At 47.0% G+C, this 23,307-nt stretch overlaps 1 protein-coding gene and 1 pseudogene across 3 annotated transcripts in view; both read right to left on the bottom strand.

Annotated features, from left to right (window-relative positions):
- The window catches only part of KIF7 (kinesin family member 7), a 448,976-nt gene that overhangs the window by 151,468 nt on the left and 274,201 nt on the right, over window positions 1-23,307 (bottom strand). For all 3 annotated transcript variants that reach the window (XM_085644436.1, XM_085644435.1, XM_085644437.1), the window contains exon 14: window positions 8,145-8,360. In XM_085644436.1, coding sequence (XP_085500562.1) covers window positions 8,145-8,360 — 216 coding nt within the window. The remainder of the gene's footprint in view (window positions 1-8,144; window positions 8,361-23,307) is intronic.
- LOC146860523 (fascin pseudogene) lies at window positions 269-1,070 on the bottom strand (annotated as a pseudogene).

Raw genomic sequence — 23,307 nt, 5'->3', positions numbered from 1 at the left:
TGCACGGAGCAAGCCGTACTGCGTATGAAACAACCTCTGATTTGTGCCACACACCTGCATAGTCTGTTTGTGCATTAGGTGACGGTCTTAAAATACAGTGTCTTTGAACATCTCCTAGGTATGAACGGACTCGACTTGTTTGAAGCCAACAGTGAGCAGCACAGCACCGTTCTAACTATAAATAGGCATTGACAAAGCCAGCAGGCTTGGCTTTCACGTGGCAATGCGTGGGTAATCACTCATTGTTCTGACAAAAAATATGCTAGCTTCAGGAGTCCTCAGCGGTTGTAGGATTAAGTGGAAGAATCGTGTCCCCAGTCACCACCTCACCTTGCCGGGTGGACACGTTCCGGTCGTTGGCCGTCTTGAGCACCACCTGCGAGTAGCTCTGCTCCAGCACGAAGAGCTCGTCCTTGCCGCTCTTGCTGGACTTGAGCGTGCCGCTGGGGCCCGAGGGCGCCAGGTAGCGGCAGTCGCGACAGGCCACCTTGCCGGCGCGGAACTCCAGCGTGTAGCCGGTGGCGCGGTCGGGGGCGTCGCGCAGGCCGCCGTCGTGCGCCAGCAGGCGGTGGTCGGCCGTCTGCACGCTGTAGCGCTGCTCCTGGAAGAGCAGGGTGATGAGCGCGTCCACGCCCCAGGGCACGGCGCGCGCAGCGCTCAGGTGTGCGTAGCGCTTGCGGCTCAGGCTGTAGAGGTTGACCTGCGGGTGCATGGCCAGGTGCACGCTCCAGCGCTCGCCCGTGCCCATGGTCTGTGCGAAGCACCTGATGCGGTCCTCGCTGCCGCCCAGGTAGCGCCTCGCCCTGCAGCGACCAGCGGCCGTCGTCGTGCGCCACGATGGTGAAGCAGCACTCGGGGGCCGGCTCCTCGGCGGCCAGGTAGCGGCCCAGGTGGCTGCGCAGGAAGCCGGACGTCGAGTCCTCGGGCCCCTGCTCCAGCGTCCAGACCTGCTTCTTCTTCATGCTGGTGGCCGAAGCGTTGATCTTGAAGCCGAAGGTCTCCGCCGTCAGGTACTTGTTGCCGCAGTTGATGAGACCGAACTGGATCTGCACCGAGTCGTTGGTGGTCATGGTGAGGGGGCTGCTGGGCGCGCTGCTGCTGCAAAATGGGGGAGCGAGGTGTGTGTGAATGTTAGGATGTACGTGCACCCTCGTGGATGTCCTGTTTCTATTGTGTGCACCCTCTCCACCGAGCAAACCCCTTCTGCTGCTGCCTGCAGAGGAACCAGCAGCCCCGCTCTGCACCCTGACAATGCCTGCTTAACACAAGCATTGGCAAAGCCAATAGTCTCAAAGGCGAGGCCTATTGGCTTTGCCAATGCTTTTTGTACAGGGGGGGCGGCGGCAGTGGCGAGGTGTGCGCGTGCGCGCGCGTTAGGCAGCAGCGGATGCGGTGAGGGGGTCGGCAGCGGCGGGGTGCGCGCGCACGTGTGTGTGTCTGTGCGTCTGCGCAAGCGCGTCCACAGACCCCGACCCCAATCGCTGCGCGTGCTCCGGTCTGTCTCCCTTGAGAGGCATCTCGGCGACAATAGGTCTCGAGAGCGAGACCTAAAAAATGGCAAAGTGAAGGAAAATGGCAAAGTGAAGGAAAATGGCAAAGTGAAGGAAAACGACTTGGATGATAATACAGCAGGTGCAAAAGTAAGTAAAATATTGAAAATGTAGAAAGGAATATGCCACTTACCAGTATGCATCTGTTCTTGGCATGTAGAGCTGCAAACCTACACACTTTTGCATAGATCGCCATCTGGTGTTGGGCCCGGATGTTTGCAGTTTGTTTTTCCTCTTGGAAAGTCTTTGGAAGTCACGAGATCGGTGACTCCTCCTTTGGATCGTATTGCGCATGGGCTTCGGCTCCATCCTCAGATTGTTTTTCGCTAGCAGGGAAAGATGGAGCGTAGTAACAACAGTGAAGAAACCCATGTGTGTTGTATCTAAATAAGATAGACTGGAACAGATACAGGGAGGCGGGTGGGCGTGTGTAGATATGCAGCTCTACATGCCAAGAACAGATGCATACTGGTAAGTAGCATATTCCGTTCGAGGCATATGAGCTGCAAATTACACACTTTTGCATAGACTATATAGCAGTTCCCAACCTTAGCGGTGACCACCGGTATCTGTTGCAGTGGTTTGAAATAGTGTTTTCAGTACAGCCTGGCCCACACTAGCTTGTTGCTTGGTTTGCACATCTACACAATAGTGTTTAGTGAAAGTGTGCGGTGTTGACCATGTAGCTGCTTTGCAGATATCATCTAGTGGGATGTTCCCTAGAAAAGCCATGGAAGCCCCTATCTTTCGTGTAGAATGGGCTTTAGGGGGGAACGGAAAGCGTTCGTTTTGCTTTGTGGTAGCAAATCTGGATGCATTTTACAATCCACCTAGCTATCCCTGATTTTGAGATGGGGTTGCCCTTGTGTGGTGGAGAGAAAGAGACAAACACAGTTGTTTGGTCTTTCTGAAAGGTTGTATTCTTTGGATATAGTAAAGTAAGGCTCGTTTGACATCTAGCGTGTGCAGAGCCCTTTCTGCAACAGTCTGAGGTTGCGAGAAAAATACTGGTAATTCTACAGATTGGTTTAGGTGAAAAGGGGAAATGACTTTAGGTAGGAATTTTGGGTTGGTACGGAGAACAACCTTGTTCTGGTGCATTTGAAGAAAAGGTTCTTTTATGGTAAGTGCTTGTATCTCACTGACCCTTCTAAGGGAAGTGATGGCTACCAGGAAAGCTGTTTTCCATGTGAGGAATTGCAGTTCGCATTTATGCAAGGGTTCGAAGGGAGGCCCCATCAGCCTTGTGAGTACGATATTTAAGTTCCACACAGGTGAGGGTGGTACTCTGGGGGGAATTATTCTTTTGAGGTCTTCCATGAAGGCTTTAATGGCAGGTACTCTGAAAAGTGATAGGTGCTGCCTGTTTTGTAAGTAAGCTGCAATTGCTGCGAGGTGTAACCGAATGGATGTATAGGCTAGATTACACCTGTGTTGTATAGACACGTCTAGAGGATTGATTGTGTTGCTATGGCAATAAACAACAAATCTTCTCCACTTGGCAGCGTAGCAGGCTCTAGTGGTAGGGCGTCTAGCTTCTTTGATGACGTTCATACAGTCAGGGGGAAGGTTTAAGTACCCAAATTCTAGGATTTCAGGAGCCAGATCGCAAGATTGAGCTGCGCTGGGTCCGGGTGCCTGATCTCTCCATGGTTCTGGGTTAGGAGGCATGGTGAGAGGTGTAGCTTTTGGTGTGGTACCACCGAGAGTTCCAGCAGCGTGGTGTACCACGGTTGTCTGGCCCACGTTGGAGCTACTAGGATCAGTGTGAGGGAGTGCTGTTGTAGCTTTCGCACCACTAATGGAATGAGTGGGAGAGGCGGAAAAGCGTACGCAAATTTGCCTGACCAGTTCATCCATATCGCATTTCCTTTGGACAATGGGTGTGGGTATCTGCCGGCGAAGCTTGGGCATTTTGTGTTTTCGTGGGTGGCGAAGAGGTCTATCTGTGGATGCCCCCACATTTGAAAGAACAGATGAAGAACCTGTGGGTGAAGTTCCCACTTTTGGATCTGTTGTGTCTGTCTGCTGAGCAGATCTGCCACGGTGTTTTGGACTCCTGGGACATGTTGAGCTAGGAGAAAGATTTTGTGGGGAATTGGCCATCTCCATATGCTCTGTGCTAATTGAGAGAGCTGTGGAGAGTGTGTGCCGCCTTGTTTTTGAATGTAATACATGGCCGTCATGTTGTCTGTGCGAATGAGGACTGCCTTACCTGAAATCCGTGGTTGAAAGGATTTCAGGGCTAGAAAGATAGCTAGTAACTCCAGATGGTTGATATGGAGTAACCTTTGTTGCAGCGTCCATGTGCCCTGCACTGTGAGATGTAATAGATGAGCTCCCCAGCCGGAGAGCGATGCGTCCGTCGTTAGTATTATTTGGGGAACCGGGTCCAGGAACGGTCGACCTTTGGAAAGGTTTGTGGTGTTCCACCACTGCAGAGAGCGATGGGTGCGACCGTCTACCAACACCAGATCTGTCAGTTGCCCCTGGGCCTGGTTCCATTGGCGCGCTAAGCACTCTTGGAGTGGACGCATCTGGAGTCTTGCGTGAGGCACTATGAAAATGCAAGAGACCATCATCCCTATCAGTTGCATAAACACTCGTGCTGGAAGGGAGTGTTGAAGTACGAATTTTTGTCGTAAAGCCTGAATGCTTGCAATCCTGGCCGGATTGGGGTAGGCTATTGCTTTTGAGGTGTCTATGGTGGCACCGAGGTATTGCTTTATGTGGGATGGTGTTAACTGGGACTTTTGGTGGTTCACCGTGAAGCCTAGTTGGTGATGTAGTTGGATTGTGGTGGCAGTGTGGTGTACACATTGGTTGTATGAAGTGGCTTTTATCAGCCAATCGTCCAAGTATGGGAAGACGTGAATGTGCTGTCTTCTGAGGTGTGCCGCCACCACTGCTAGGCACTTGGTGAATACCCGTGGTGCTGTTGCGACTCCGAACGGGAGCACTTTGAAATGGTAGTGTTGTCCGTCCACTACAAATCTGAGGTACTTTCTGTGAGCATGGTGCACTGGAATGTGGAAGTATGCGTCCTTCAAGTCCAGTGTGGTGAGAAAGTCGTCCTGGGAGAGGAACGGAAGTACCTGCTGAAGCGTTACCATGTGAAAATGGTCTGAGTGTATGTATGTGTTTAGGGGCCGGAGATCTAGAAAAGGTCGTAGAGTCTCGTCCCTTTTTGGTATTAGAAAATATAGGGAGTAAAACCCCAAATTTTGTTGATTGACAGGAACGTGTTCTATTGCGTGTTTTGGTAGAAGGGAAATTACCTCCTGCTTTAGCAATGTGGAATGTTCTTGTGACATTGGGCGTTGCCTGGGTGGAATGTTTGGGGGGTAGATGTTAATTCCAGGCAGTATCCTGAGTGAATTATTTGGGTCACCCATTTGTCTGAGGTGGGTCCAGACATGAAGGAAATTTGTGATTCTGCCCCCGACTGGAGTGGAATGGTCTGGGGGGAGCGGGCGGGGGGGGAGACATTGGGTAGTTGGTGTGGCAGAACGGGCGTTGTTTGTTTTGCCTCTGCCCTTGTTGTTGTTACCCCTGTAGCCGCCTCTCTGGTAACCTTTTGTAAAGGTGGTCTGAGTAGGGGACTTGTACGATGTGGACTCTGTATCTGAGGAGTAGCCTCTGGATGCACTCCGAAAGGATGAGCGGCGAAAGGAGCGTCTGGGCTGGTGAGACTGTAAGGCCCCCATGGATTTTGCTGTATCCGTGTCCTTTTTCATCTTTTCTAAGGCCTCATCCACCTTTGGCCAGAATAGATGTTCCTGGTCAAAGGGATGGTTAAGGATAGAGGCTTGTAATTCTGGTTTAAACCCAGACACTCAACCAAGCATGACGACGGAGAAGGACGCTGGTGTTAATGGCCCTGGAGGCTGTGTCTGCTGCGTCTAGGGCACAACGTATAGAGGTGTTTGTTTTACCCTCTTGAATCAACTCGTTGGCTTTACTTTTATATTTTTCAGGGAGATGTTGCATTATGCTCTCTAATTCGTCATAATGAGCCCTGTCATGTTTGCTATACGCCATATGTTGGTGGCCTGGGATGCTGTGCGTTTGCCTGAAGCATCTAGTAATTTTGATTCCTTGTCAGGTGGTGGTGCATCACCTGACGCTTGTGAGTTTGCCCTTTTACGTGCCGTATAGACCACTAAGGAATCTAGTGGCGCTGGTCCTCTGATGTAAGAGGGATCTGAGGGAGCAGGTTTGTACTTTTTCTCGATACGTGGGTTAAGGACCCTGGCTCTCACTGGGTCTTCTGCCGCATGCTTTACCACCCCTTTGAGCATGGGCAGTATGGAGGTGGACCTCTGTGTGGTATCGAATGTATCTAGGAGGAAATCTTCCTCCACAGGGTCATTATGCATGTCCACCCCATGATAATGTGCTGCTCTTTGCAGAAGATGGTTAAACCCTAGTGAATCTTCAGGTGGAGATGGTCTAGAGGGGTAAATATCGTCTTGTGGGACGTTGGGAATATCTGGTATATGGTAATCGTCCCATGGATCTGGAGATCCTGTAGGGGTGGGGTCTTGTGGCACATCCCCTGTATCATAATATGGGTCCCCATGATCGTCATCGTCTGGAGATGGAGTAGGAGAACGATGAGGTGGGGGTGGAGAGGGTGGAGCAGGTGGAGGTGGGGAAGGAGGAGGAGGTGGGGAAGGTATTCTGAATGGAGAGGTAGCAGAGTCCTTCCTCTTTGGAGGTGGAGGCGGAGCAGGCTTCTCCAAAGGTCTCTTTTTAGTAGAGAGCGTCAAATGTCCAGTTTTTGGATCCTTGGCAAGAGTTTTTTGCAAGGGATCTGGTGTAAATAACTCTGGTGAGGTAATTTGGTCTATCGGCGTCGGGCCGATGATTTTTTAGGTTTTTCCATGCCGGTTTGTTTAGAACCCGGCTTGGGACCCTCCGGTCTCTTGGTCGGCGCCGAGATGTGCTTCGGCTTGGAAGTGTCGGTGCTGGTGGCCTTGTGTGGTTTGGTCAGCACCGAAAGTGGCGTCGGTGCCGAAGAGCTGGGTTTCGACACCGAGGGCTTCGGTGCGGAGCTCGGTGTCGAGGTGGAGGCCATCTTCTTTTTCGGTGCCGAAGTGTGTTTCTCGGCACCGCTGGCAGGCTGGCTCGAGCCCGAGCCGCCGGAAGGCTTACTTGGCTTCTTCACCGGGCCCGAAGGTGGGGTGTGTGAAGCAGTGTCTCTGGTCTTGCCTAGGCCCGGAGGCAAAGGCATGACCGAAGCCTTTTTGGGTGTCGGCGCGGGTGTGGGAGGGGGTAGATTGGTACTCACGACCCTCTGCGCCGGGGTGATGTCCTCCACATCTGACTCGTCGGCCTCGGAAGCGCTGACGAGGTCTTCTTCGGTACGATGATGTTCCGGATCGTCGATGTCGTCTCCGAAGATGTCGACTGGAATGGACGTTGAGGAGCGTGCCATGTTTCTTCTGGCTCTTCGGTCCCGAATAGTCTTTTTGGATCGGAAAGACTTACAGGCCGGACAGTCTCGAGCCTCGTGTTCCGGGGAGAGGCAAAGGTTGCATACCTCATGAAGATCGGTGTGGGGAAATTTGGACCCACATTGAGGGCACTTTTTGAATGGAGTTCTTTCCATGAGCCGGGACCGGAGCCTGGGTAGGCCCGAAGGCCGCCGTCGACGACTGGAACCGAAGGTTTCGGTCTATGAGAAATCGCGTTGATTGAAGAGATCGTGATCGAAAGAATGCAGCGATTAGGGTGAGGATTGCGCGTCGATCGTCGAACTGGAAGCTGTTCGGAACCGGAGCGTGAAGATCACATCCGAGCCCGATGGCGGGAAAAAATAATCTGAGGATGGAGCCGAAGCTCATGCGCAATACGATCCAAAGGAGGAGTCACCGATCTCGTGACTTCCAAAGACTTTCCAAGAGGAAAAACAAACTGCAAACATCCGGGCCCAACACCAGATGGCGATCTATGCAAAAGTGTGTAATCTGCAGCTCATATGCCTCGAACAAAATATTTACGTTTCAGAGCAATAGTTGAATGGTGATGAGGTATCTTAGAACATCAACGGGTCTTGACAAAGTGGCTACAGTCAAAACGTTGTGCTGACTTAACCCCTTGAGTGCCCCGCCCTTTCCACGCCCTGTGCCGGGCGTTTCATTAGCGGGCGGGGCTCATGACGAGATAGTCTCGTCATGGGCACAGCGCAACCGCGGCCCATGACGAGACCATCTCGTCATGGGCACTCAAGAGGTTAAGCTTTATTCACATGGATAAATGACGACATGTGGTAGATCTTGTGAGACACCATTTCACCAGCAAGTAAATGCAAGAAGTGCAAAATGTAGGTAAACATACTTCTTCCCCCTTCTCTGTCTTCTTCCATTTCACAACGGCAACACAACTTTGAACTGTGCAGAGGGTGTAGGATCTATTTCTTTTAAACACAACAATTAACATTTATTTTCCCTTTTTTTCCATGATACTGTTTAAAGCTTTGGTGCTGCCTTACAAGTTACAGGATTGTGCTCGTATCACGGCCTTCATAGCATTGCAAACACAATCCAACAGAGCTGGGGAAATAATAAAAGGGACGATCTGTTTGATTACCTCAGGAGAGAGAAGCGTGCCTTGTCTCAGCTTATCATCAATCTCAACTCTTTGTTTTAGGAGCAGTTCCTTCTCTTGCCTCAGATTTTCAATCTCCTGTCGGATTTGCAACTGGTCATGGGCACTACCATTCCTTAGCTGCCCATTCTTTTCAGAAAGCTCCTTCTCCAGGTCTTCCAGTCGACTCGATACTCTCACTATATCCAAACTCAGAGCCTGTACATAAAATACAAAGTCAGTTATTTATCAAAAGAAAGATTTTTTTCATCAAACTGGTTCTCCAATATGGAGCACATATTAACAACTAAAGTATAATCAAGGACAAATAGGTGCTCCGAACCAGCTGCCAGGATTCAGGGCAACCCAATCACAGTTTCTTCTTTGCATACACCCAAGACAAAGGGTTCATCATTGGTCTTCAGTGTGGGATTCTTCTCCAACATTGAGGTTTTGTGACCTATTTATTTCAGGTAAAGATAACTGTGCAATTCATCATCCAGTTAGTACGCCTGCCAGTGAAATACCTGTAGTCAAATTTAACTAACATATGAAGATGTGGGATTCTTGTTACTACACATGATATGGGTATTTTAATTTAAACCGTATTCCACTTGATCCAATTGTTTCTCCATCACAAACCAAATTATGTTGGTTGGGCAGACCCAAAAGGAGGAGCAGAGAAGGCGGGGCTGCAGAGTTAAATGGAAAATCTGTGAATACTTCAGCATAAATGAATGCTGCCTAATCCGTAGTCTTGACAGAACTAGGCTAAACCCATTTCTGAAATTATTTTAATTGATGTGAAAATACAGTCAGCTCAATAACGCAACAATATGTCACTGCATTTAATCCACACAAGTCACTGGAACAGCTTCAAAAGAGGCTGCTATGATACCATTCAGTTGGCATGGTGCTTTGCAGTTCTGCCCCAAAGGCCAGTTGTTGGCCTGCTTGGATCTATATTCTGGTGCCAGCTTTTCTATTCCAAGCCCTTTCTTGCTGAGGAGAAAAAGTCTCAGCCTTGCTGTCACTCTTGGAAGGAAAGGAGCATATTGATCTGGCTGCAGTAACCATTGATTGGGTTAGCTAGTGTTACATGTTTTGAAGATATTGAGGACCCACTAACAGTTGACTTCAAAAATAAGATTGAACTTTTTAATTTGGATAGTTAATATTTGTATATCATATTCATGTTCAGGAATGGCGCAATCCCTTGACAAACCACCAACTTGCCCTCTATGTCATATCAAGCTGCCCATCTATTGCAGCATCTGTAGCATTTCGGGAACAATTGTGTTAAAGGATGTGCCTAAGGCACTAAACCCTAGTGCTGAGCCTGTTAAAAGGCAAAAGGGGTGAAGCTATCTGCATAGGATCACACAATTTGGACTACATGAGGAAATTATAATTGACAATAATGTCTTCTGGTTACACAAAAAACAACTTTGTCACCAGTTTAAATTAACTACACTGATTCGCGTCTAGTATTTGGAGAGGGACGAAACAAAGGGATGAAGTTACATTTAGCCTACAAAAACACGTTTAGAAGTTTCTCTTTTCTTTAAACCGGATCATTAGTATTGTTATTTTCTGTTGCAGACATACCAGGGATTCAAGCATATTCCATTATAAGTTTGAACGTACAATAAGTCTCTCAGTTTTTTAGTAGACACATGAGGGAAAAAAAGAAAACACGATTATTCATGGATGGCTCTTCATGTGTCACTCAGCCACTACTTCTGTAACACTAGACAATATTTCTATTGTACAAGCAAAACTGTCAAACCAAATTTCATTTTTTTGTTTTTAACATTACTTTACAGTGATATCAACCTTACACAACCAATGAAAGAAACAAGCATTTGCAATGCAATCGGTCTCGCCTTTGGGACCTTATATGTATTTAGCTATGCAGCACATTAGCCTGGGCGCTGAAACATCTACTGTTCTTTAACATGGAGGGAAAGTAAGCACCCAACCGTGTGACACGCCAGGCATGGGAACACATGGAGACCAATATTGCCTTTCAGCGGGAAATGGTATAGTCCAAAGCTCTGTTTTTAATATAAAATCAGGGCCTTCAGTGGTCATATCACTGAAAATACAAGATTGAAAAAAATATTATTGTCTAGGGATGCTCGTGGAAGACAATTTCTATAGACTGGAACCTAGAGAATGCTAAAGTGATTCTGGTATTTTACTGACCTCTGCTGTTTGTTTTCTATCAAGAAAATTAAATAGAGGCAGTTGAACAGAATAAAAGTCCCTAAGCGGAAGCAGACAAGTCCTAGGTCTGATCTCCAGAGCACACAAAGTACATACACATACATGTAAGTATATATTAAAGTATATACAAGAGGTCTAAAAATACCCGACCTAAAAAGGCTGAATCCTGCTTAAAACAAATCTAGCAATATATTCTTTGTGGTGAAATAAGAGATTTGGCATTGACTTCTCCCTCCACTATCTTGGTGTTAGAAAGTAGCAAAGATACAGGTCTATAGTTGCTTAAAGTGGCTATAGTAAAGGAAGGCTGCTCCAGCAAGGTTTTTCATTTTTTTTAGTCAAGGAGGATCAGACCTGAAGCAAAAGAAGAATCAGCCAAGTTGCAAATCACAGGTGCCACAAGAGGATACTACCAGTCATGAAATACAAGTAGGACAAGACTTGGGAAGAGATCCAGCTTTAAGCACCTTTACTAAACACATCATACGATTTTGAATGAGAAGGCTGAATTCAGTTAGACATTTCTGCAAGCCAAGGTCGTTCCAGAAACAACTGAGAACTACTCAGATGGACTTGAAGCACCACTGGATTCTAAGGAGTTATACATGGAAACAATGTTGTCCTGAAAGGAAATAAAAATAGAAAAACAGTGTTGCAGCATTTGTGTAAACGCAATGCACCATAAGGCATTTTGTAAATGATGTTACGCAGGTGTCAAACAAAAAGCAAAGATTAACTTATTGATAAGATCCTTGCTGTACAAATTTAGAAAATAAATCATTCTAGTGCAATCATAATAATGACATTTACTTCGCCCTTTTCATTAAAGTAAATGTAGTTAAAAATAGTTATATTTTATATAAGACAGTAATTTATTTTACTTAAAAGGATTAAAGCGAAGTGTGTTGATCATAAGAGGTTTCAGAGAAAGAAGCTAATTTAGAAAGAAGTTGAAAAATTGAGGAAAAAGCCATAGCACAAGTAACATTTGTGCCTGATATGGGTCTGTTTTTAAAGATAATTGACACCTTTTTGAGGAGCAAAAGTTGGGAGTATTATGTGCAAAAGGTGAATGCACCCATTTTTGTACAACAGTAGCCCTTTTTTTTTTTTTTTTTTACATTTTGCTAAGCGCTGGTGGCTACAACCTATGCAAAGCATGAGCAGTCATAATCTGTGCTCAGTTCATGAGCAAAAACCGGTGCAAACTTGGTTTATGTCCATTTTAGCAGGCAGTTATTTCTCGAAACATGTTCAATGTTAGACAGAATTTACAACAGGGTAGATATGACAAGTGATATATTGAGACACAAAAGAGTTAGAACTGGACGTCAGTAGCACACAAAAGGCTTCAATAGGGATTTGGGGACAGCCGACAGGGGGAGCAAATGTCATTTCTTACATTATTCAATTAAAAATTGGCCACTGTGTCACTAAAAAGCACAGATGATGATAAAACAGCTTTATGAGAGACCTTTTTTTAATACCATTCTCTGCTTGGCCGAAAGGATCTTTGGCTGACAGTTGAGCAGCGAGGGATGACACCGCTCCTCTCCTCAGTCACACGTGTAAACAAACGCCTGCATCACAGTGAGGCTGCCAGTGTTTATTCTTAGAGTTTCAAAACTAGATAGCAGCTGCATCCCTCTGGATTGCTGGTAGCGTCTCCCTACTCCGCCCGGGAACCACGCAAAGGGTGCAACATAACGGGGGCGGCATTTCAATGAAACGTTACAGAAACAGGATTACTGACTTGAAAAACATATCCATTGCAGGCAGCTGCAAGGAGGTGGGCACTGTTACATGTTGCAATCGGACACCCAACTACTTTCATTAACAGTTTTACTGCTAGAAATGTGCGCAAATACAACGTGCAATAGATCTTCCCCTACCTTTTCCTGTGCCTGCACCCTTTCGTAGGAGAAGCGGTCCCTTCCGAACACAGCGTTCAGCATCTCTGCAGTCCCAAATTCATTCACAAATGGCAGCAAACTGGTGCGGCACAAGGACATAGTGTCCGCTCAGAAGCTGCTGGGAGAGAGCGGGGCCTCATGACATCTGGGAAGGGAACCGTTTTTTGGACAGCCAGATCAAAACCAGTGGTTAGCCTCCGTGTTCAGGTGTCACAGTGCTGCTTCCTAGTGCCGCTGTCACCTGGCTTATCCCTCCCCTTCGCATGCATCACGCCCATGCACGACAGGCAGCAGATTAACCCAACCACATGGCTGCCATTGTGCAATATTAAAAAACCCATGGCAGTGTGTACAGTGTATTGAACTATACTGCATTCTACTGTCATGTTAATTCGTCTTTTTGACGAATTTTCATCACTTCGTGCATAGGTTTTAGATGCATGCTTTTACGATAAAGGTCGAACCAATCTTTAGTAGAAGGGTTATATAAAAAACGCATTTGAAGGGTTTAGCAAGTATGTAGTGGTGTTTTGTATTCGTCCAACGCTTCCGCAGCTTTTTTTTCAGTTTGACTCAAGCAAAGATGAGACTCCGAGCTGCGCTGCCAGCAAGGGGAGGAGAACGGTTCGCCTTATAAACCTCCGTTTCACCGGAGCTACGCATTTGTAATTTATGAACGGGCAATAAAGAGTCTGTGGTGCGTAGCTTTAGTGTGGGGGCGAGGCGGGAAGCCCCGTGTCTTCCCTGTGTCTCGTGGCAATGCGCCGTTTCCCTGACAGACCCGCACAGAAAAGATGGCGGATAGCTACCAAGAAACTAACATGCAAGCACGGGCGCCCGCCAACTACAGCCTTTGCAGGGATTCCATCTGGCCAAACCACGCAGCCACTTGCACATGAACGAGTTCCAACACGATATGAGCGGAAGCAAAAGCCATAAAAATAATTTTCGGAATATGTACTTCATTAATAAAATTATTACAACTAAAAAGCGTCCTTTCCCCGCTTTTATTTTGCAGCCTCCACCTATCCCTGAAATAAAAAAATCTCTCTCTGCGGAGAGCAGCCCTGCCCTACAGCAACGCAGATGGTGGAAAAACGGCAGAAAATGGCTACGGCTTAAACTTTGCTCAGAGTTGCTAGCGGTTAAAAGAAAAGCTATGTAAAAAGTTGCTCAGACACACAGACTAACTCGTAAACATACACGCCCCCTATAGATAAGAAATTCAGTCACGACAGCCGGCAAGCAGACAATCCAGTCCGGATGGGCCGGAGGAAAAGGAGACAGGGCGGTAACAAATAAGCCTCATTTCCAATCGGAGGCCAGGCTTTTGCATAAAGGATGACGCCAGCCAATGGGATTGATGGGCGGGGCTTCAAGCCCCCTTCTGAAATCTCCTTAATCACAAGAGATAGCAGAGCGAGCCACGCTTTGCGCTGCAACGCCAGGCGAGACCTAAAAAGGGAGTCTAAGGTAAAACTGGTGCTAAGGGGAGAAAGGTTATGGCAAATAAGAAGGAAGAAACAAGTTATTAACTTGCATCAGGATCATTGGACCTTGAAGAGTTTGAGACACAAATCAATATTTGTGTTGAGAAACCGTATTGGTCTTTATCAAATGTTTCAAAAGGCTCGGACTGCGGACATGTCTGCAATTAGACCTTTCTATGAAATTGCCCAGTGATCTGCAATGTCCTTACATTGGTACCACCTTGAGACGGATCCACCCCACCCTCCCCCTAGCGCCTTGAGACCCTCACGGGTGAGTAGTTACCCGTTACCAACTCTGATCGATTTAGCATTTTTTTGCCTAATTTTATACTATGAGTGCATGCAAGGGCATATTTGAGGTAGGCTGAGTGGGTCATAAGTGTTTTTTGTTTTTTTTTAACTATTCCATTTGCAAAAATATTTTCCGGCATTAACAGTTTTAGATTCAGAGAATGTGTATAGCTTAGCAGTGGTATTTTTGTATCAATGGCTTATTAATCTAAACAATAATACAAAAAGATATTGCATGTATGCTGAATCATAGTAGCTTGCAAAATAAATAGTACAAGTTTACATCTTTTGTTAACTTCAGCTGAGACAGAAACTAAGTGGAGGTAAACATTAGATCACAAAATTTAACATCTCAGGTTTCTTAAAGGGAAGAGAAAAGGAATGTGAAAAGAGCAAAAACGATTACCATTCTAGGGACAGTGTTGGAAGCTGGCTCTTTATGTGAATAAATCAAAAATCTGATAGGCCGTGCAGAGTGTCCAGGGGTTCCCTTATGAGTGGATAGGGGGTTTACTATGCAATACCAAAGTGCTCTATTAGGGGGTAGTGTGGTTGAGCAGCCTTAGGCTTAACACAGAGGAGTGCAAGACATTTACAAATAAAGAATTATACACACAATGAACAATAAATGACACACGACTCAAGGAGATCCACATCTATTTATAAAAATACCAAGTGCCTTTATATATGTTTAGGCATCTGAATTATTTTTCTTAAGGAAAGTGAGTTGTTGAACAAATTCTTTTCACTTTAAAAAGTGGGCACTTAATGTAATTTCATTTACAGTACATCGCCTTACAGGATCAATCTCCAGGTGTTATGGTGAGGGGTCGGCAAGGTCCAAGTACATCATGAGCGGCACAGGGGCAGCTGGGGGCAGGGTGCAAAACAGCATCGGGAACCCAATCTATTTCAATGGGGATCGGTCACTGTAAAAAGAGGCTGCAAGTTCTGACTAGGAAGCCAGCTGGGCTGAACCAGTGAGCAGCCGCAAGCGTTGCGATGCTCAGGGATGGGGGAGGTGGAGGTGGGGTGGCAGGATGTGGGGTCACCAATGGTCCTCTTCTCCAAGGCCCAGGGCGACGGGTTCAGAGTTTTCCTTAGGCAACAGTCTTTTCCTTACCGGAGAAGTCGTGGTCGACGGGGGTCGGGATGCAGGAGACATCGGAGAGTCCAGGAGGGGTGAAACCATGATGGACTCGAGCTCTGGAGGGCTGGGGAACCTTTTTGGCACCATTGGCCCACTTCATCTCGGGCCGGAGATTACGGGTGCAGTGGTGGCTTCAGGTGTCGGGTTTTGGCGGTTCCGGAGGCCTTAGACTCTTCTCTTGTCTTCAGAACAGGTCTGCTGTTTAAGGAAGGTCTGGAGTCTTTTTCGAAGGCAGGCAGTCCTCCCAAGTTTCTGGAGTCATTAGCTGTAGGATGAGTCGACTTGGCACAGTTTGATGAGGGACACAGACAGGCCGGGTGGTGTTAGTACCAAGTCAGCTGCTTCTTCACTCTTGTCTGCTGTCGCGGCTGTTCAGTGTCCTCTCATCTTAGGTCATCAGGATATCTTTTCTCTGGTGCCAGCGCTCTCCCAAATACTAAAAATACTAAATTATAAATAATAGTTTTCACCTCAAAGTAGCACACCTTAGGGGTGGTACTAGGCTGGAGGTGGCACGCCTACCTGACTAGCAAATTTTACCACCTGCCCAGGTGCCGAGAGGGTGCTGGACAAAGGAGAGCGCATTTCAAAGGGGGCAGCTCTTTGAAGCTTGCCAGCCCAAGGAGGCTAATCCGCAGATCACTCCTATGGGAGTGGGTGTTAGAAACTCTTCCTGGACAGGCTTTTGTTCTGTCTCTCCTGAGAGAAAAAGGTTCTCACCCTAGGAGGTCAGAACAGCGTCTCGGGTGGCAGGCTGGCAGACTCCAGTCAGCAAGAACACCAGAGGCTGGTATGTTTTCAATGGGCACCTCTAAGGTGCCCTCTGGGTGCATGTATTGGTAAATACATTAATGGCATCAGTGTGGGTTTAAAAATACGAGATGTTTGATATCAACCATCCCTATTTTTAGTGAAGCCATCATGTAGCTGGGGAACTCTTTTTCACCAGTGTCCAGCACATGTCTGAAGATGGCTCCCTTGTCACTTGCACTGGCAGTAGGACTGACTAGCACAGGGGAATATCTGCTTATGCAGGTATGCCCTCACATGTAGTATTTAGCATCCTGACTTAGGGCTGTTAGGTCTGCAGTGGAGGGGACATGGCATACAGGGATGCGTGACATGTCATGTTTTCACTTTTGTCTGCACCAGGGCATGCAGTCTGCAAAGGCAGTCTTGCATGTGCTTGGTGAGGGATTGCACAATTCATTCTGCTGCCCTTAGGGGCCCTCTTTAGTGCCACAGGCACTAGGTACAAGAGGTATCATTTACTAAGGATTTACAGAGGGTGCTAAAGGTTTTGCCAATTAGGGGAATCAATTCTACAATTTTTAGGGAAAAAACACTGGTACTGGGGACCTGGTTATCATAATAACAGGCAACACTGCGTGGAACAAGAACAGACACTCTGTAATCAATTGTCAAAGTGCTACACAATACACAATGAAGACAAATATCCCACTCAGGAATAGTTGGTAGAAGCTTATCAGTGGTGTAAGATCCAGAATCTAAACAGCTTCAACTATGGTAGGAGGTCTATGACAATGGCCACGGGGGCGGGGGTGGCGGGGGGACTCATTGCACAAATCAGATAATGAACACAAACGCTTGTAACTTTTGACATAATGGGTTTGCAAAATTATAGGATCTTCATTCACTGGTCGACTTATCTAGAAAGGGCTACCAGACTGAAGACATCCATTTGGTCATTAGCCTTGTGTACTACATTTTCACACAAAGCAATCTGTGGCATTTTAGACAACCATTCTTCAGAAGTAGGTGCAAGACATTTTTGACATTATGAAGTGTGGCCAGGTAGACCAACGGCGGGGGGCGGAGGGAGTGAAGCTCATTAGTGGCAAAGACCCTATCCAAACTGCCTTCTAGTATGTCTGCATTTTGGTGCAGTGCCACAAAATATACAACATATCACTGTCCCTGAATGGAGCTCCAGCACTTTGAATGGTGGACAAGGCCTGCTCTGTTCAATCAAAAGAGAGATTTATGCAGGATCTTTTAGGTAAGCTTGTAGGAAGCTGGCTATTTATGTAGTGTACCAAAACTAGGTACACTATGCAGAGAGTCCAGATGGCCCTTATTCACTTATAGGGCTTAAATTAATATTCCCAAATGCTCTCTTCTGTGTAGTGTGGGCAAACAGTTTAGACTTATCAGAGGGTAGTGTTAAGCATTAAACGAGAGGCACACTCAAGAAGAAACTTGAAACCAATTTTAGAAAAATAACCCCAAGAACTTCATAATTGGGTCAGTTCTTTTCCAGTTATCGATTTTCATAGGCAAGTAAAAAAGGTGTTTTTTGCAGTAATGCTTTTTCCCCACTGAGTTTTATATAGCAAGAACTTGACCCGAAGGTATCGGGTATCAGAGCGCTTTACACGAGTACCAATAGCGTTACACAAGGACACCTTCATTTTTGTTAGGCACGGGGAGATTAAGTGATTTGCCCAGAATCACAGGAAGTTGAGTGTCACTGCAGAGACACGAACCCGGGTTCCGAAGATTTGAGATCGACCGCCCTTGCCATTAGGCCACATCCAGAAAGAAACGTATTGCATACAAGTACTTGCAATCGTATTTTGAGGGGTCCCCTTCAGGATTTAAGGTGACAGTTCGGGTTTCCCTGCCCTGAAGTGTCCAGGTGCAGAGGTGCTGGATGGGTTATTATTATTAGCATTTATTGGGGGCAAAACAAATCATCCCCACGGGAATCTCTTGGCGCCACAATATCAGAAGAGTAAAGGAGAGAACCGCTGATTAGTGACTGAACAACCAGGTTTTCAGACGTTTTTTGAACAGCCCAAAGGTGGGGCTATCACGAATGTCGTCAGGCAGCTTATTCCAGTGGGAGGGCGCAAGGTAAGAAAATGAGCGGCCTCCCATTCTGATTTTGTTGATTCTCTTTGGGCACAACAACCGCCGATTGCTCAACCTCAGTTGCCGACATGGAATGTAAGGTATTAGCTTTTTGCTGAGGTAGGCCGGACCATGCCCCTGTAGAGTCTTAAATACCAGACACAGAAGCTTGAATAATGCTCGCTTCCTAATTGGCAGCCAGTGAAGTTGGTGCAGTAGAAGTTCCAAAGGCGAACGGGATGGGGGATTAAGGGCAAGACGTGCAGCAGTATTCTGCACGACCTGCAGTCTAGAGAGAAGATCTTCCCTAATCCCTACCAGTAGGGAATTACCGTAATCCAACCTGCTTACTAGTAATGCCTGAATAACCGACTTTCTTGAAGAGAGGGGAAGCCAAGGAAAGATCTTTCTGAGCATACGCATCAAGCCGAAACAAGTGCCCAAAATGCTTTTTAACGTGTTGCTCCATTGAGAGTTTATCATCCGCCATAATAAATACATTTTTCACCCATTTTTTGGGGGTCGGAGGTTCACCCAGCTCAGGAGGCCACCAATCTATAGACCAAAGCTCCTATGCTTTCCCGAACAACACAATATCAGTTTTGGTTGTGTTCAGCTGCAAAAAGTTAACAGTCAGCTAGGCCGCCGTCATTAACATGCATTTTTCGAATCTTTCGCCGGTAGATGCGGGTTCTGAATCGATGGTAATGATCAGTTGAGTATCATCTGCATACGATACGGTGTCAAACCCACAAGATCTGATAATAGAGGCCACAGAAGATACATAAATGTTGAATAACGTGGGGTTTAGAATGGAGCCCTGGGGTACCCCTTTGTCCACAGCAGAGGTCTGCGAATTAAACGACTCAAGTTGGACTTGCTGAGATCTGTCGGCAAGGAAGCTTTCAAACCATCTAAGTGCCCTTCCTCCGACACCAATCTCTCGTAATCAATCCACTAGGATTCAATGAGAGAAGGTGTCGAATGCGGCCGACAGGTCAAGAAGGATCAGCTATAGTAGGAGTCCCCTTATCCAGGGCAACCTTAATCGTATCAGTGACTTCAGTTAGTGCAGACTCTGTACTGTGCAATGCACGAAAGCCTGACAGAGGAGTCAAGCAAATTATTCAATTCAAGGTACTGAACTAACTGCTTATTGACTGAGGCTTCCATGACATTCTTGAACGGAGGGAGAAGAGAGATCGGCCTGTAATTTTGAAGATCCAGAGGATCGACCAGGGCTTTTTTTAATATAGGTCTAATTTGCGCCAGCTTCCATTTCTGAGGGAAGGTGTCTGTGATTAGAGATAGATTACAAAATTCAGCAATGGGGGCGCTAGAGTGGAGGCCAATGCTCTGATGATATAAGGGGGATCCCCGTCGAGAGGGGAACCATATTTTTGGTGAGCCAGTAACGAGTGGACTTGGTCCGCCGTGATGGCCTTAAACGTTTCCAATGAGGAAGAAATGGAATCATCGTGCTTATATGAAACCACACTAAGTTCCGCCTGAATGTTGAAGGAGTTGTAGATTTGATCAATCTTTAGCTTAAAGTGGTTGGCCAGATAATCACAGAGCTGTTGAGTGTGCGGGATGGATGAGTTATTCACTCTTTGGTTGGTGAAGTCTTTCAGGATTTTAAATAGGCCTGGGCGAAGCACTACGCTACGCTCGCGTAGTTTGCTAAGTTCGCGCTACTTCGCACTACGCGAACTGCACGTAGCACAGTGCGAACACGCGTAGCGTAGTGTTGCGTAGTGCTGCGGTCATTTTTTGCTTGCTCGCGGTCCTCAACGTCAAGTTGGCGACCGCGAGCAAGCAAAATGACATCCTGGCGAGACTTTTTCCTTGTTCGCGATCGCGAGCATGGAAAATAAACCTCCCGGCGAGATTCACAACGCGAGAAGGTCAGGTTTCTCATTGCGAGGGGTCGCGTATGCTCGCGACCGCTCGCGATGAGAAACTACCAGTTCGCGTTGAGAAAGCTGCAGCTCGAGGAAAAATCTACTCGAGCAGCAGAAAACTACAGCTCGCACTGTGCAAGATGCCATTTTCAATGATTGCACAGTGCCGGTTGCTTGTCCGCACTGTGCAATCATTGAAAACAACATCTTGCACAGTGCGAACATGTTACTTCGCAGTTCGCGAAGTGCTACGCGTAGCTCGCGTAGTGCGAACTTCACTTTGCGTAGCTTCGCGAAGTGCTACTTCGCGAACTACGCCCACCCTTAATTTTAAACAATTCTTTGGAAGAATTCTTAGCTTTGGTGATTCTGTTCCTCAAGTGCAATATTTTAGCACCATTACAGTTCTTTAGGTAGTGTCTAAGAGCCGTTCTATAAGCTAGTTTATCTACCTCCTGTTTAGAATTTCTCCATTTCCTTTCCCATTTCCTGCAAACAGCTTTTTCTTTCTCAATACTGTCCTTGTACCAAGGTGCTGGAGCTGATTGTATCCAAGTCTTGCAAACTCTGATTGGGGCGATCGTATCCAAAGCTTTGGTCAGAGAGCCCTCTAGTATTTCCAGTGCCACACCGCTGTCCATACAGTTCTGAAGGACCGGGGCTTTAAATACAGGGATAAATGAGGCTAGGGTCACCTTCCTCCATGGTCTCTGCAGGCCTTGGACAGGTTGGGGTTTATTTATTACCTTTGATAAGTTTAACACAAATTTTAGAGCCGAATGGTCTGTCCATGTCAGGGCTATAGGGGGGTCCACTACTACATCCCGAGTATTAGAAGGCAAATGCTACTTACCAGTATGCATCTGTTCTTGGCATGTAGAGCTGCAGATCTACACACTGTGCATAGATCGCCATCTGGTGTTGGGCCCGGATGTTTGCAGTTGTTTTTCCTCTTGGAAAGTCTGTGGAAGTCACAAGGTATGTGACTCCTCCTTTGGATCGTATTGCGCATGGGCTTCGGCTCCATCCTCAGATTGTTTTTCGCCAGCAGGGGAAGATGGAGCGTAGTAATAACAGTGAAGATGCCCATGTGTGTTGTATCTAAATAAGATAAACTAGAACAGATAAAGGTAGCCGGGGAGGCGGGTGTAGATCTGCAGCTCTACATGCCAAGAACAGATGCATACTGGTAAGTAGCATTCGCCGTTCGAGGCATATGAGCTGCAGATTACACACTGTGCATAGATTATATAGCAGTACCTATCCTTAGCGGCGACTACCTGTATTTGTTGCAGTGGTTTGAAATAATGTTTTGAGTACAGCCTGGCCCACACTAGCCTGTTGCTTAGTTTGCACATCTACACAATAATGTTTAGTGAAAGTGTGCGGTGTTGACCATGTAGCTGATCTGCAGATATCATCTAATGGGATGTTCCCTAGAAATGCCATTGAAGCCCCTAATTTTACGAGTAGAGTGGGCTTTAGGGGGAACGGATAGCGTTCGTTTTGCTTTGTGGTAGCAAATCTGAATGCATTTGACAATACACCTAGCTATCCCCGACTTGGAGATGGGGTTGCCTTTGTGTGGTGGTGAGAAAGAGACAAACAGTAGTTTGGTCTTACGATGTGGTAGAGTAAGGCTCGTTTGACATCTAATGTGTGAAGAGCTCTTTCTGCACCGGTCTGTGGTTGCGAGAAGAATACTGGTAGTTCTACAGATTGGTTTAGGTGAAAAGGAGAAATGACTTTAGGGAGGAATTTTGGGTTAGTATGGAGAACAACCTTGTTATGGTGCATTTGGAGAAAAGGTTCTTGAATGGTAAGTGCTTGTATCTCACTGACCCTTCTGAGGGAAGTGATGGCTACAAGAAAGGCGGTTTTCCATGTTAGGAATTGAAGTTCACATTTGTGTAGAGGTTCAAAGGGAGGTCCCATTAGTCTGGTGAGAACGATATTTAGGTTCCACACAGGTGAGGGTGGCACTCTGGGGGGAATTATTCTTTTGAGGCCTTCCATGAAGGCTTTAATGGCAGGTACTCTAAAAAGTGATAGATGTTGCCTGTTTTGTAGATAAGCTGCTATGGCTGCAAGGTGCAGTCTAATGGACGTATAGGGTAGATTGTATCTTTGTAGGTGTAGTAAATAGCCTATGATGTGTTGAATGGACACATCTAGGAGATTGATGGTATTGTTGTGACAATAGACAACAAAAAGTTTCCACTTGGCTGCGTAGCACTCCCTAGTGGTGGGTCGCCTATCTTCTTTAAGGACGTTCATGCAGTCAGGGGGAAGATTTAGATAACCGAATTCTAGGATTTCAGGAGCCAGATCGCAAGGTTGAGCTGAGCTGGGTCCGGGTGCCTGATCTCTCCATGGTTCTGGGTTAAGAGGTGTGGAGAGAGGTGTAACTTATGGTGCGGTACTACAGATAGTTCCAGCAGTGTTGTGTACCACGGTTGTCTGACCCAAGTTGGAGCTACTAGGATTAGTGTGAGGGAGTGTTGTTGTAGTTTGCGCGCCACTAATGGAATGAGTGAGAGAGGCGGAAAAGTGTATGCAAATCTGCCTGACCAGTTCATCCAGATCGCATTGCCTTTGGACAATGGGTGTGGCTATCTGGCGGCGAAGCTTGGGCATTTGGTATTTTCGTGGGTGGCGAAGAGGTCTATCTGTGGATGCCCCCACATTTGAAAGTACGGGTGAAGAACTTGCGGGTGGAGTTCCCACTCGTGGAGTTGTTGTGTTTGTCTGCTGAGCAGATCTGCCATAGTGTTTTGGACTCCTGGGACATGTTGGGCTAGGAGAAAGATTTTCTGGGGTATGGCCCATCTCCATATGCTCTGTGCTAGCTTAGAGAGCTGTGGCGAGTGTGTGCCACCTTGTTAGGTCTCGCTGAGACAGCGAAAGCTGTCTCTTTGAGACATTTTGTAAGTGGGTTTTTGAAAGTGCTTCCCCTGGCATAGAGCTACAGTGCACGAGGCGTGCACGCGCGCAAAGCAGCCATATGGCTTTACGTCACTCTCCCTCGTAGCCCCTCTCCGCCCCCTTCCCTGCTGCTATTTCACACCAGTTTATCAGAACTCGCGCTTCTCTCCCCCACCCCCCTCCCCACCATCGCGTCTCGCGCGTCCAATTCTTGTTAAATCCTGTGCCACTGTCTGGTTCCGGTTTGCCCCATGGCTGCACCCACAAGGGCTGCAGTCACCGCTTCCTCCTCCTGTGCTGGCCGCGACATTAAGCCTGTAGCACTGCCTGCTCCCATTGGTCAAGCACCGTGCCTCCACAAGGCTGCTGCCAGCAAGGCCGCTGCTTTAG

The sequence above is a fragment of the Triturus cristatus genome, chromosome 3_1 (assembly GCF_964204655.1).
Source record: "Triturus cristatus chromosome 3_1, aTriCri1.1, whole genome shotgun sequence".
Classification (NCBI taxonomy): domain Eukaryota; kingdom Metazoa; phylum Chordata; class Amphibia; order Caudata; family Salamandridae; genus Triturus; species Triturus cristatus.
This window is presented reverse-complemented; position numbering and strand designations above follow the sequence as displayed.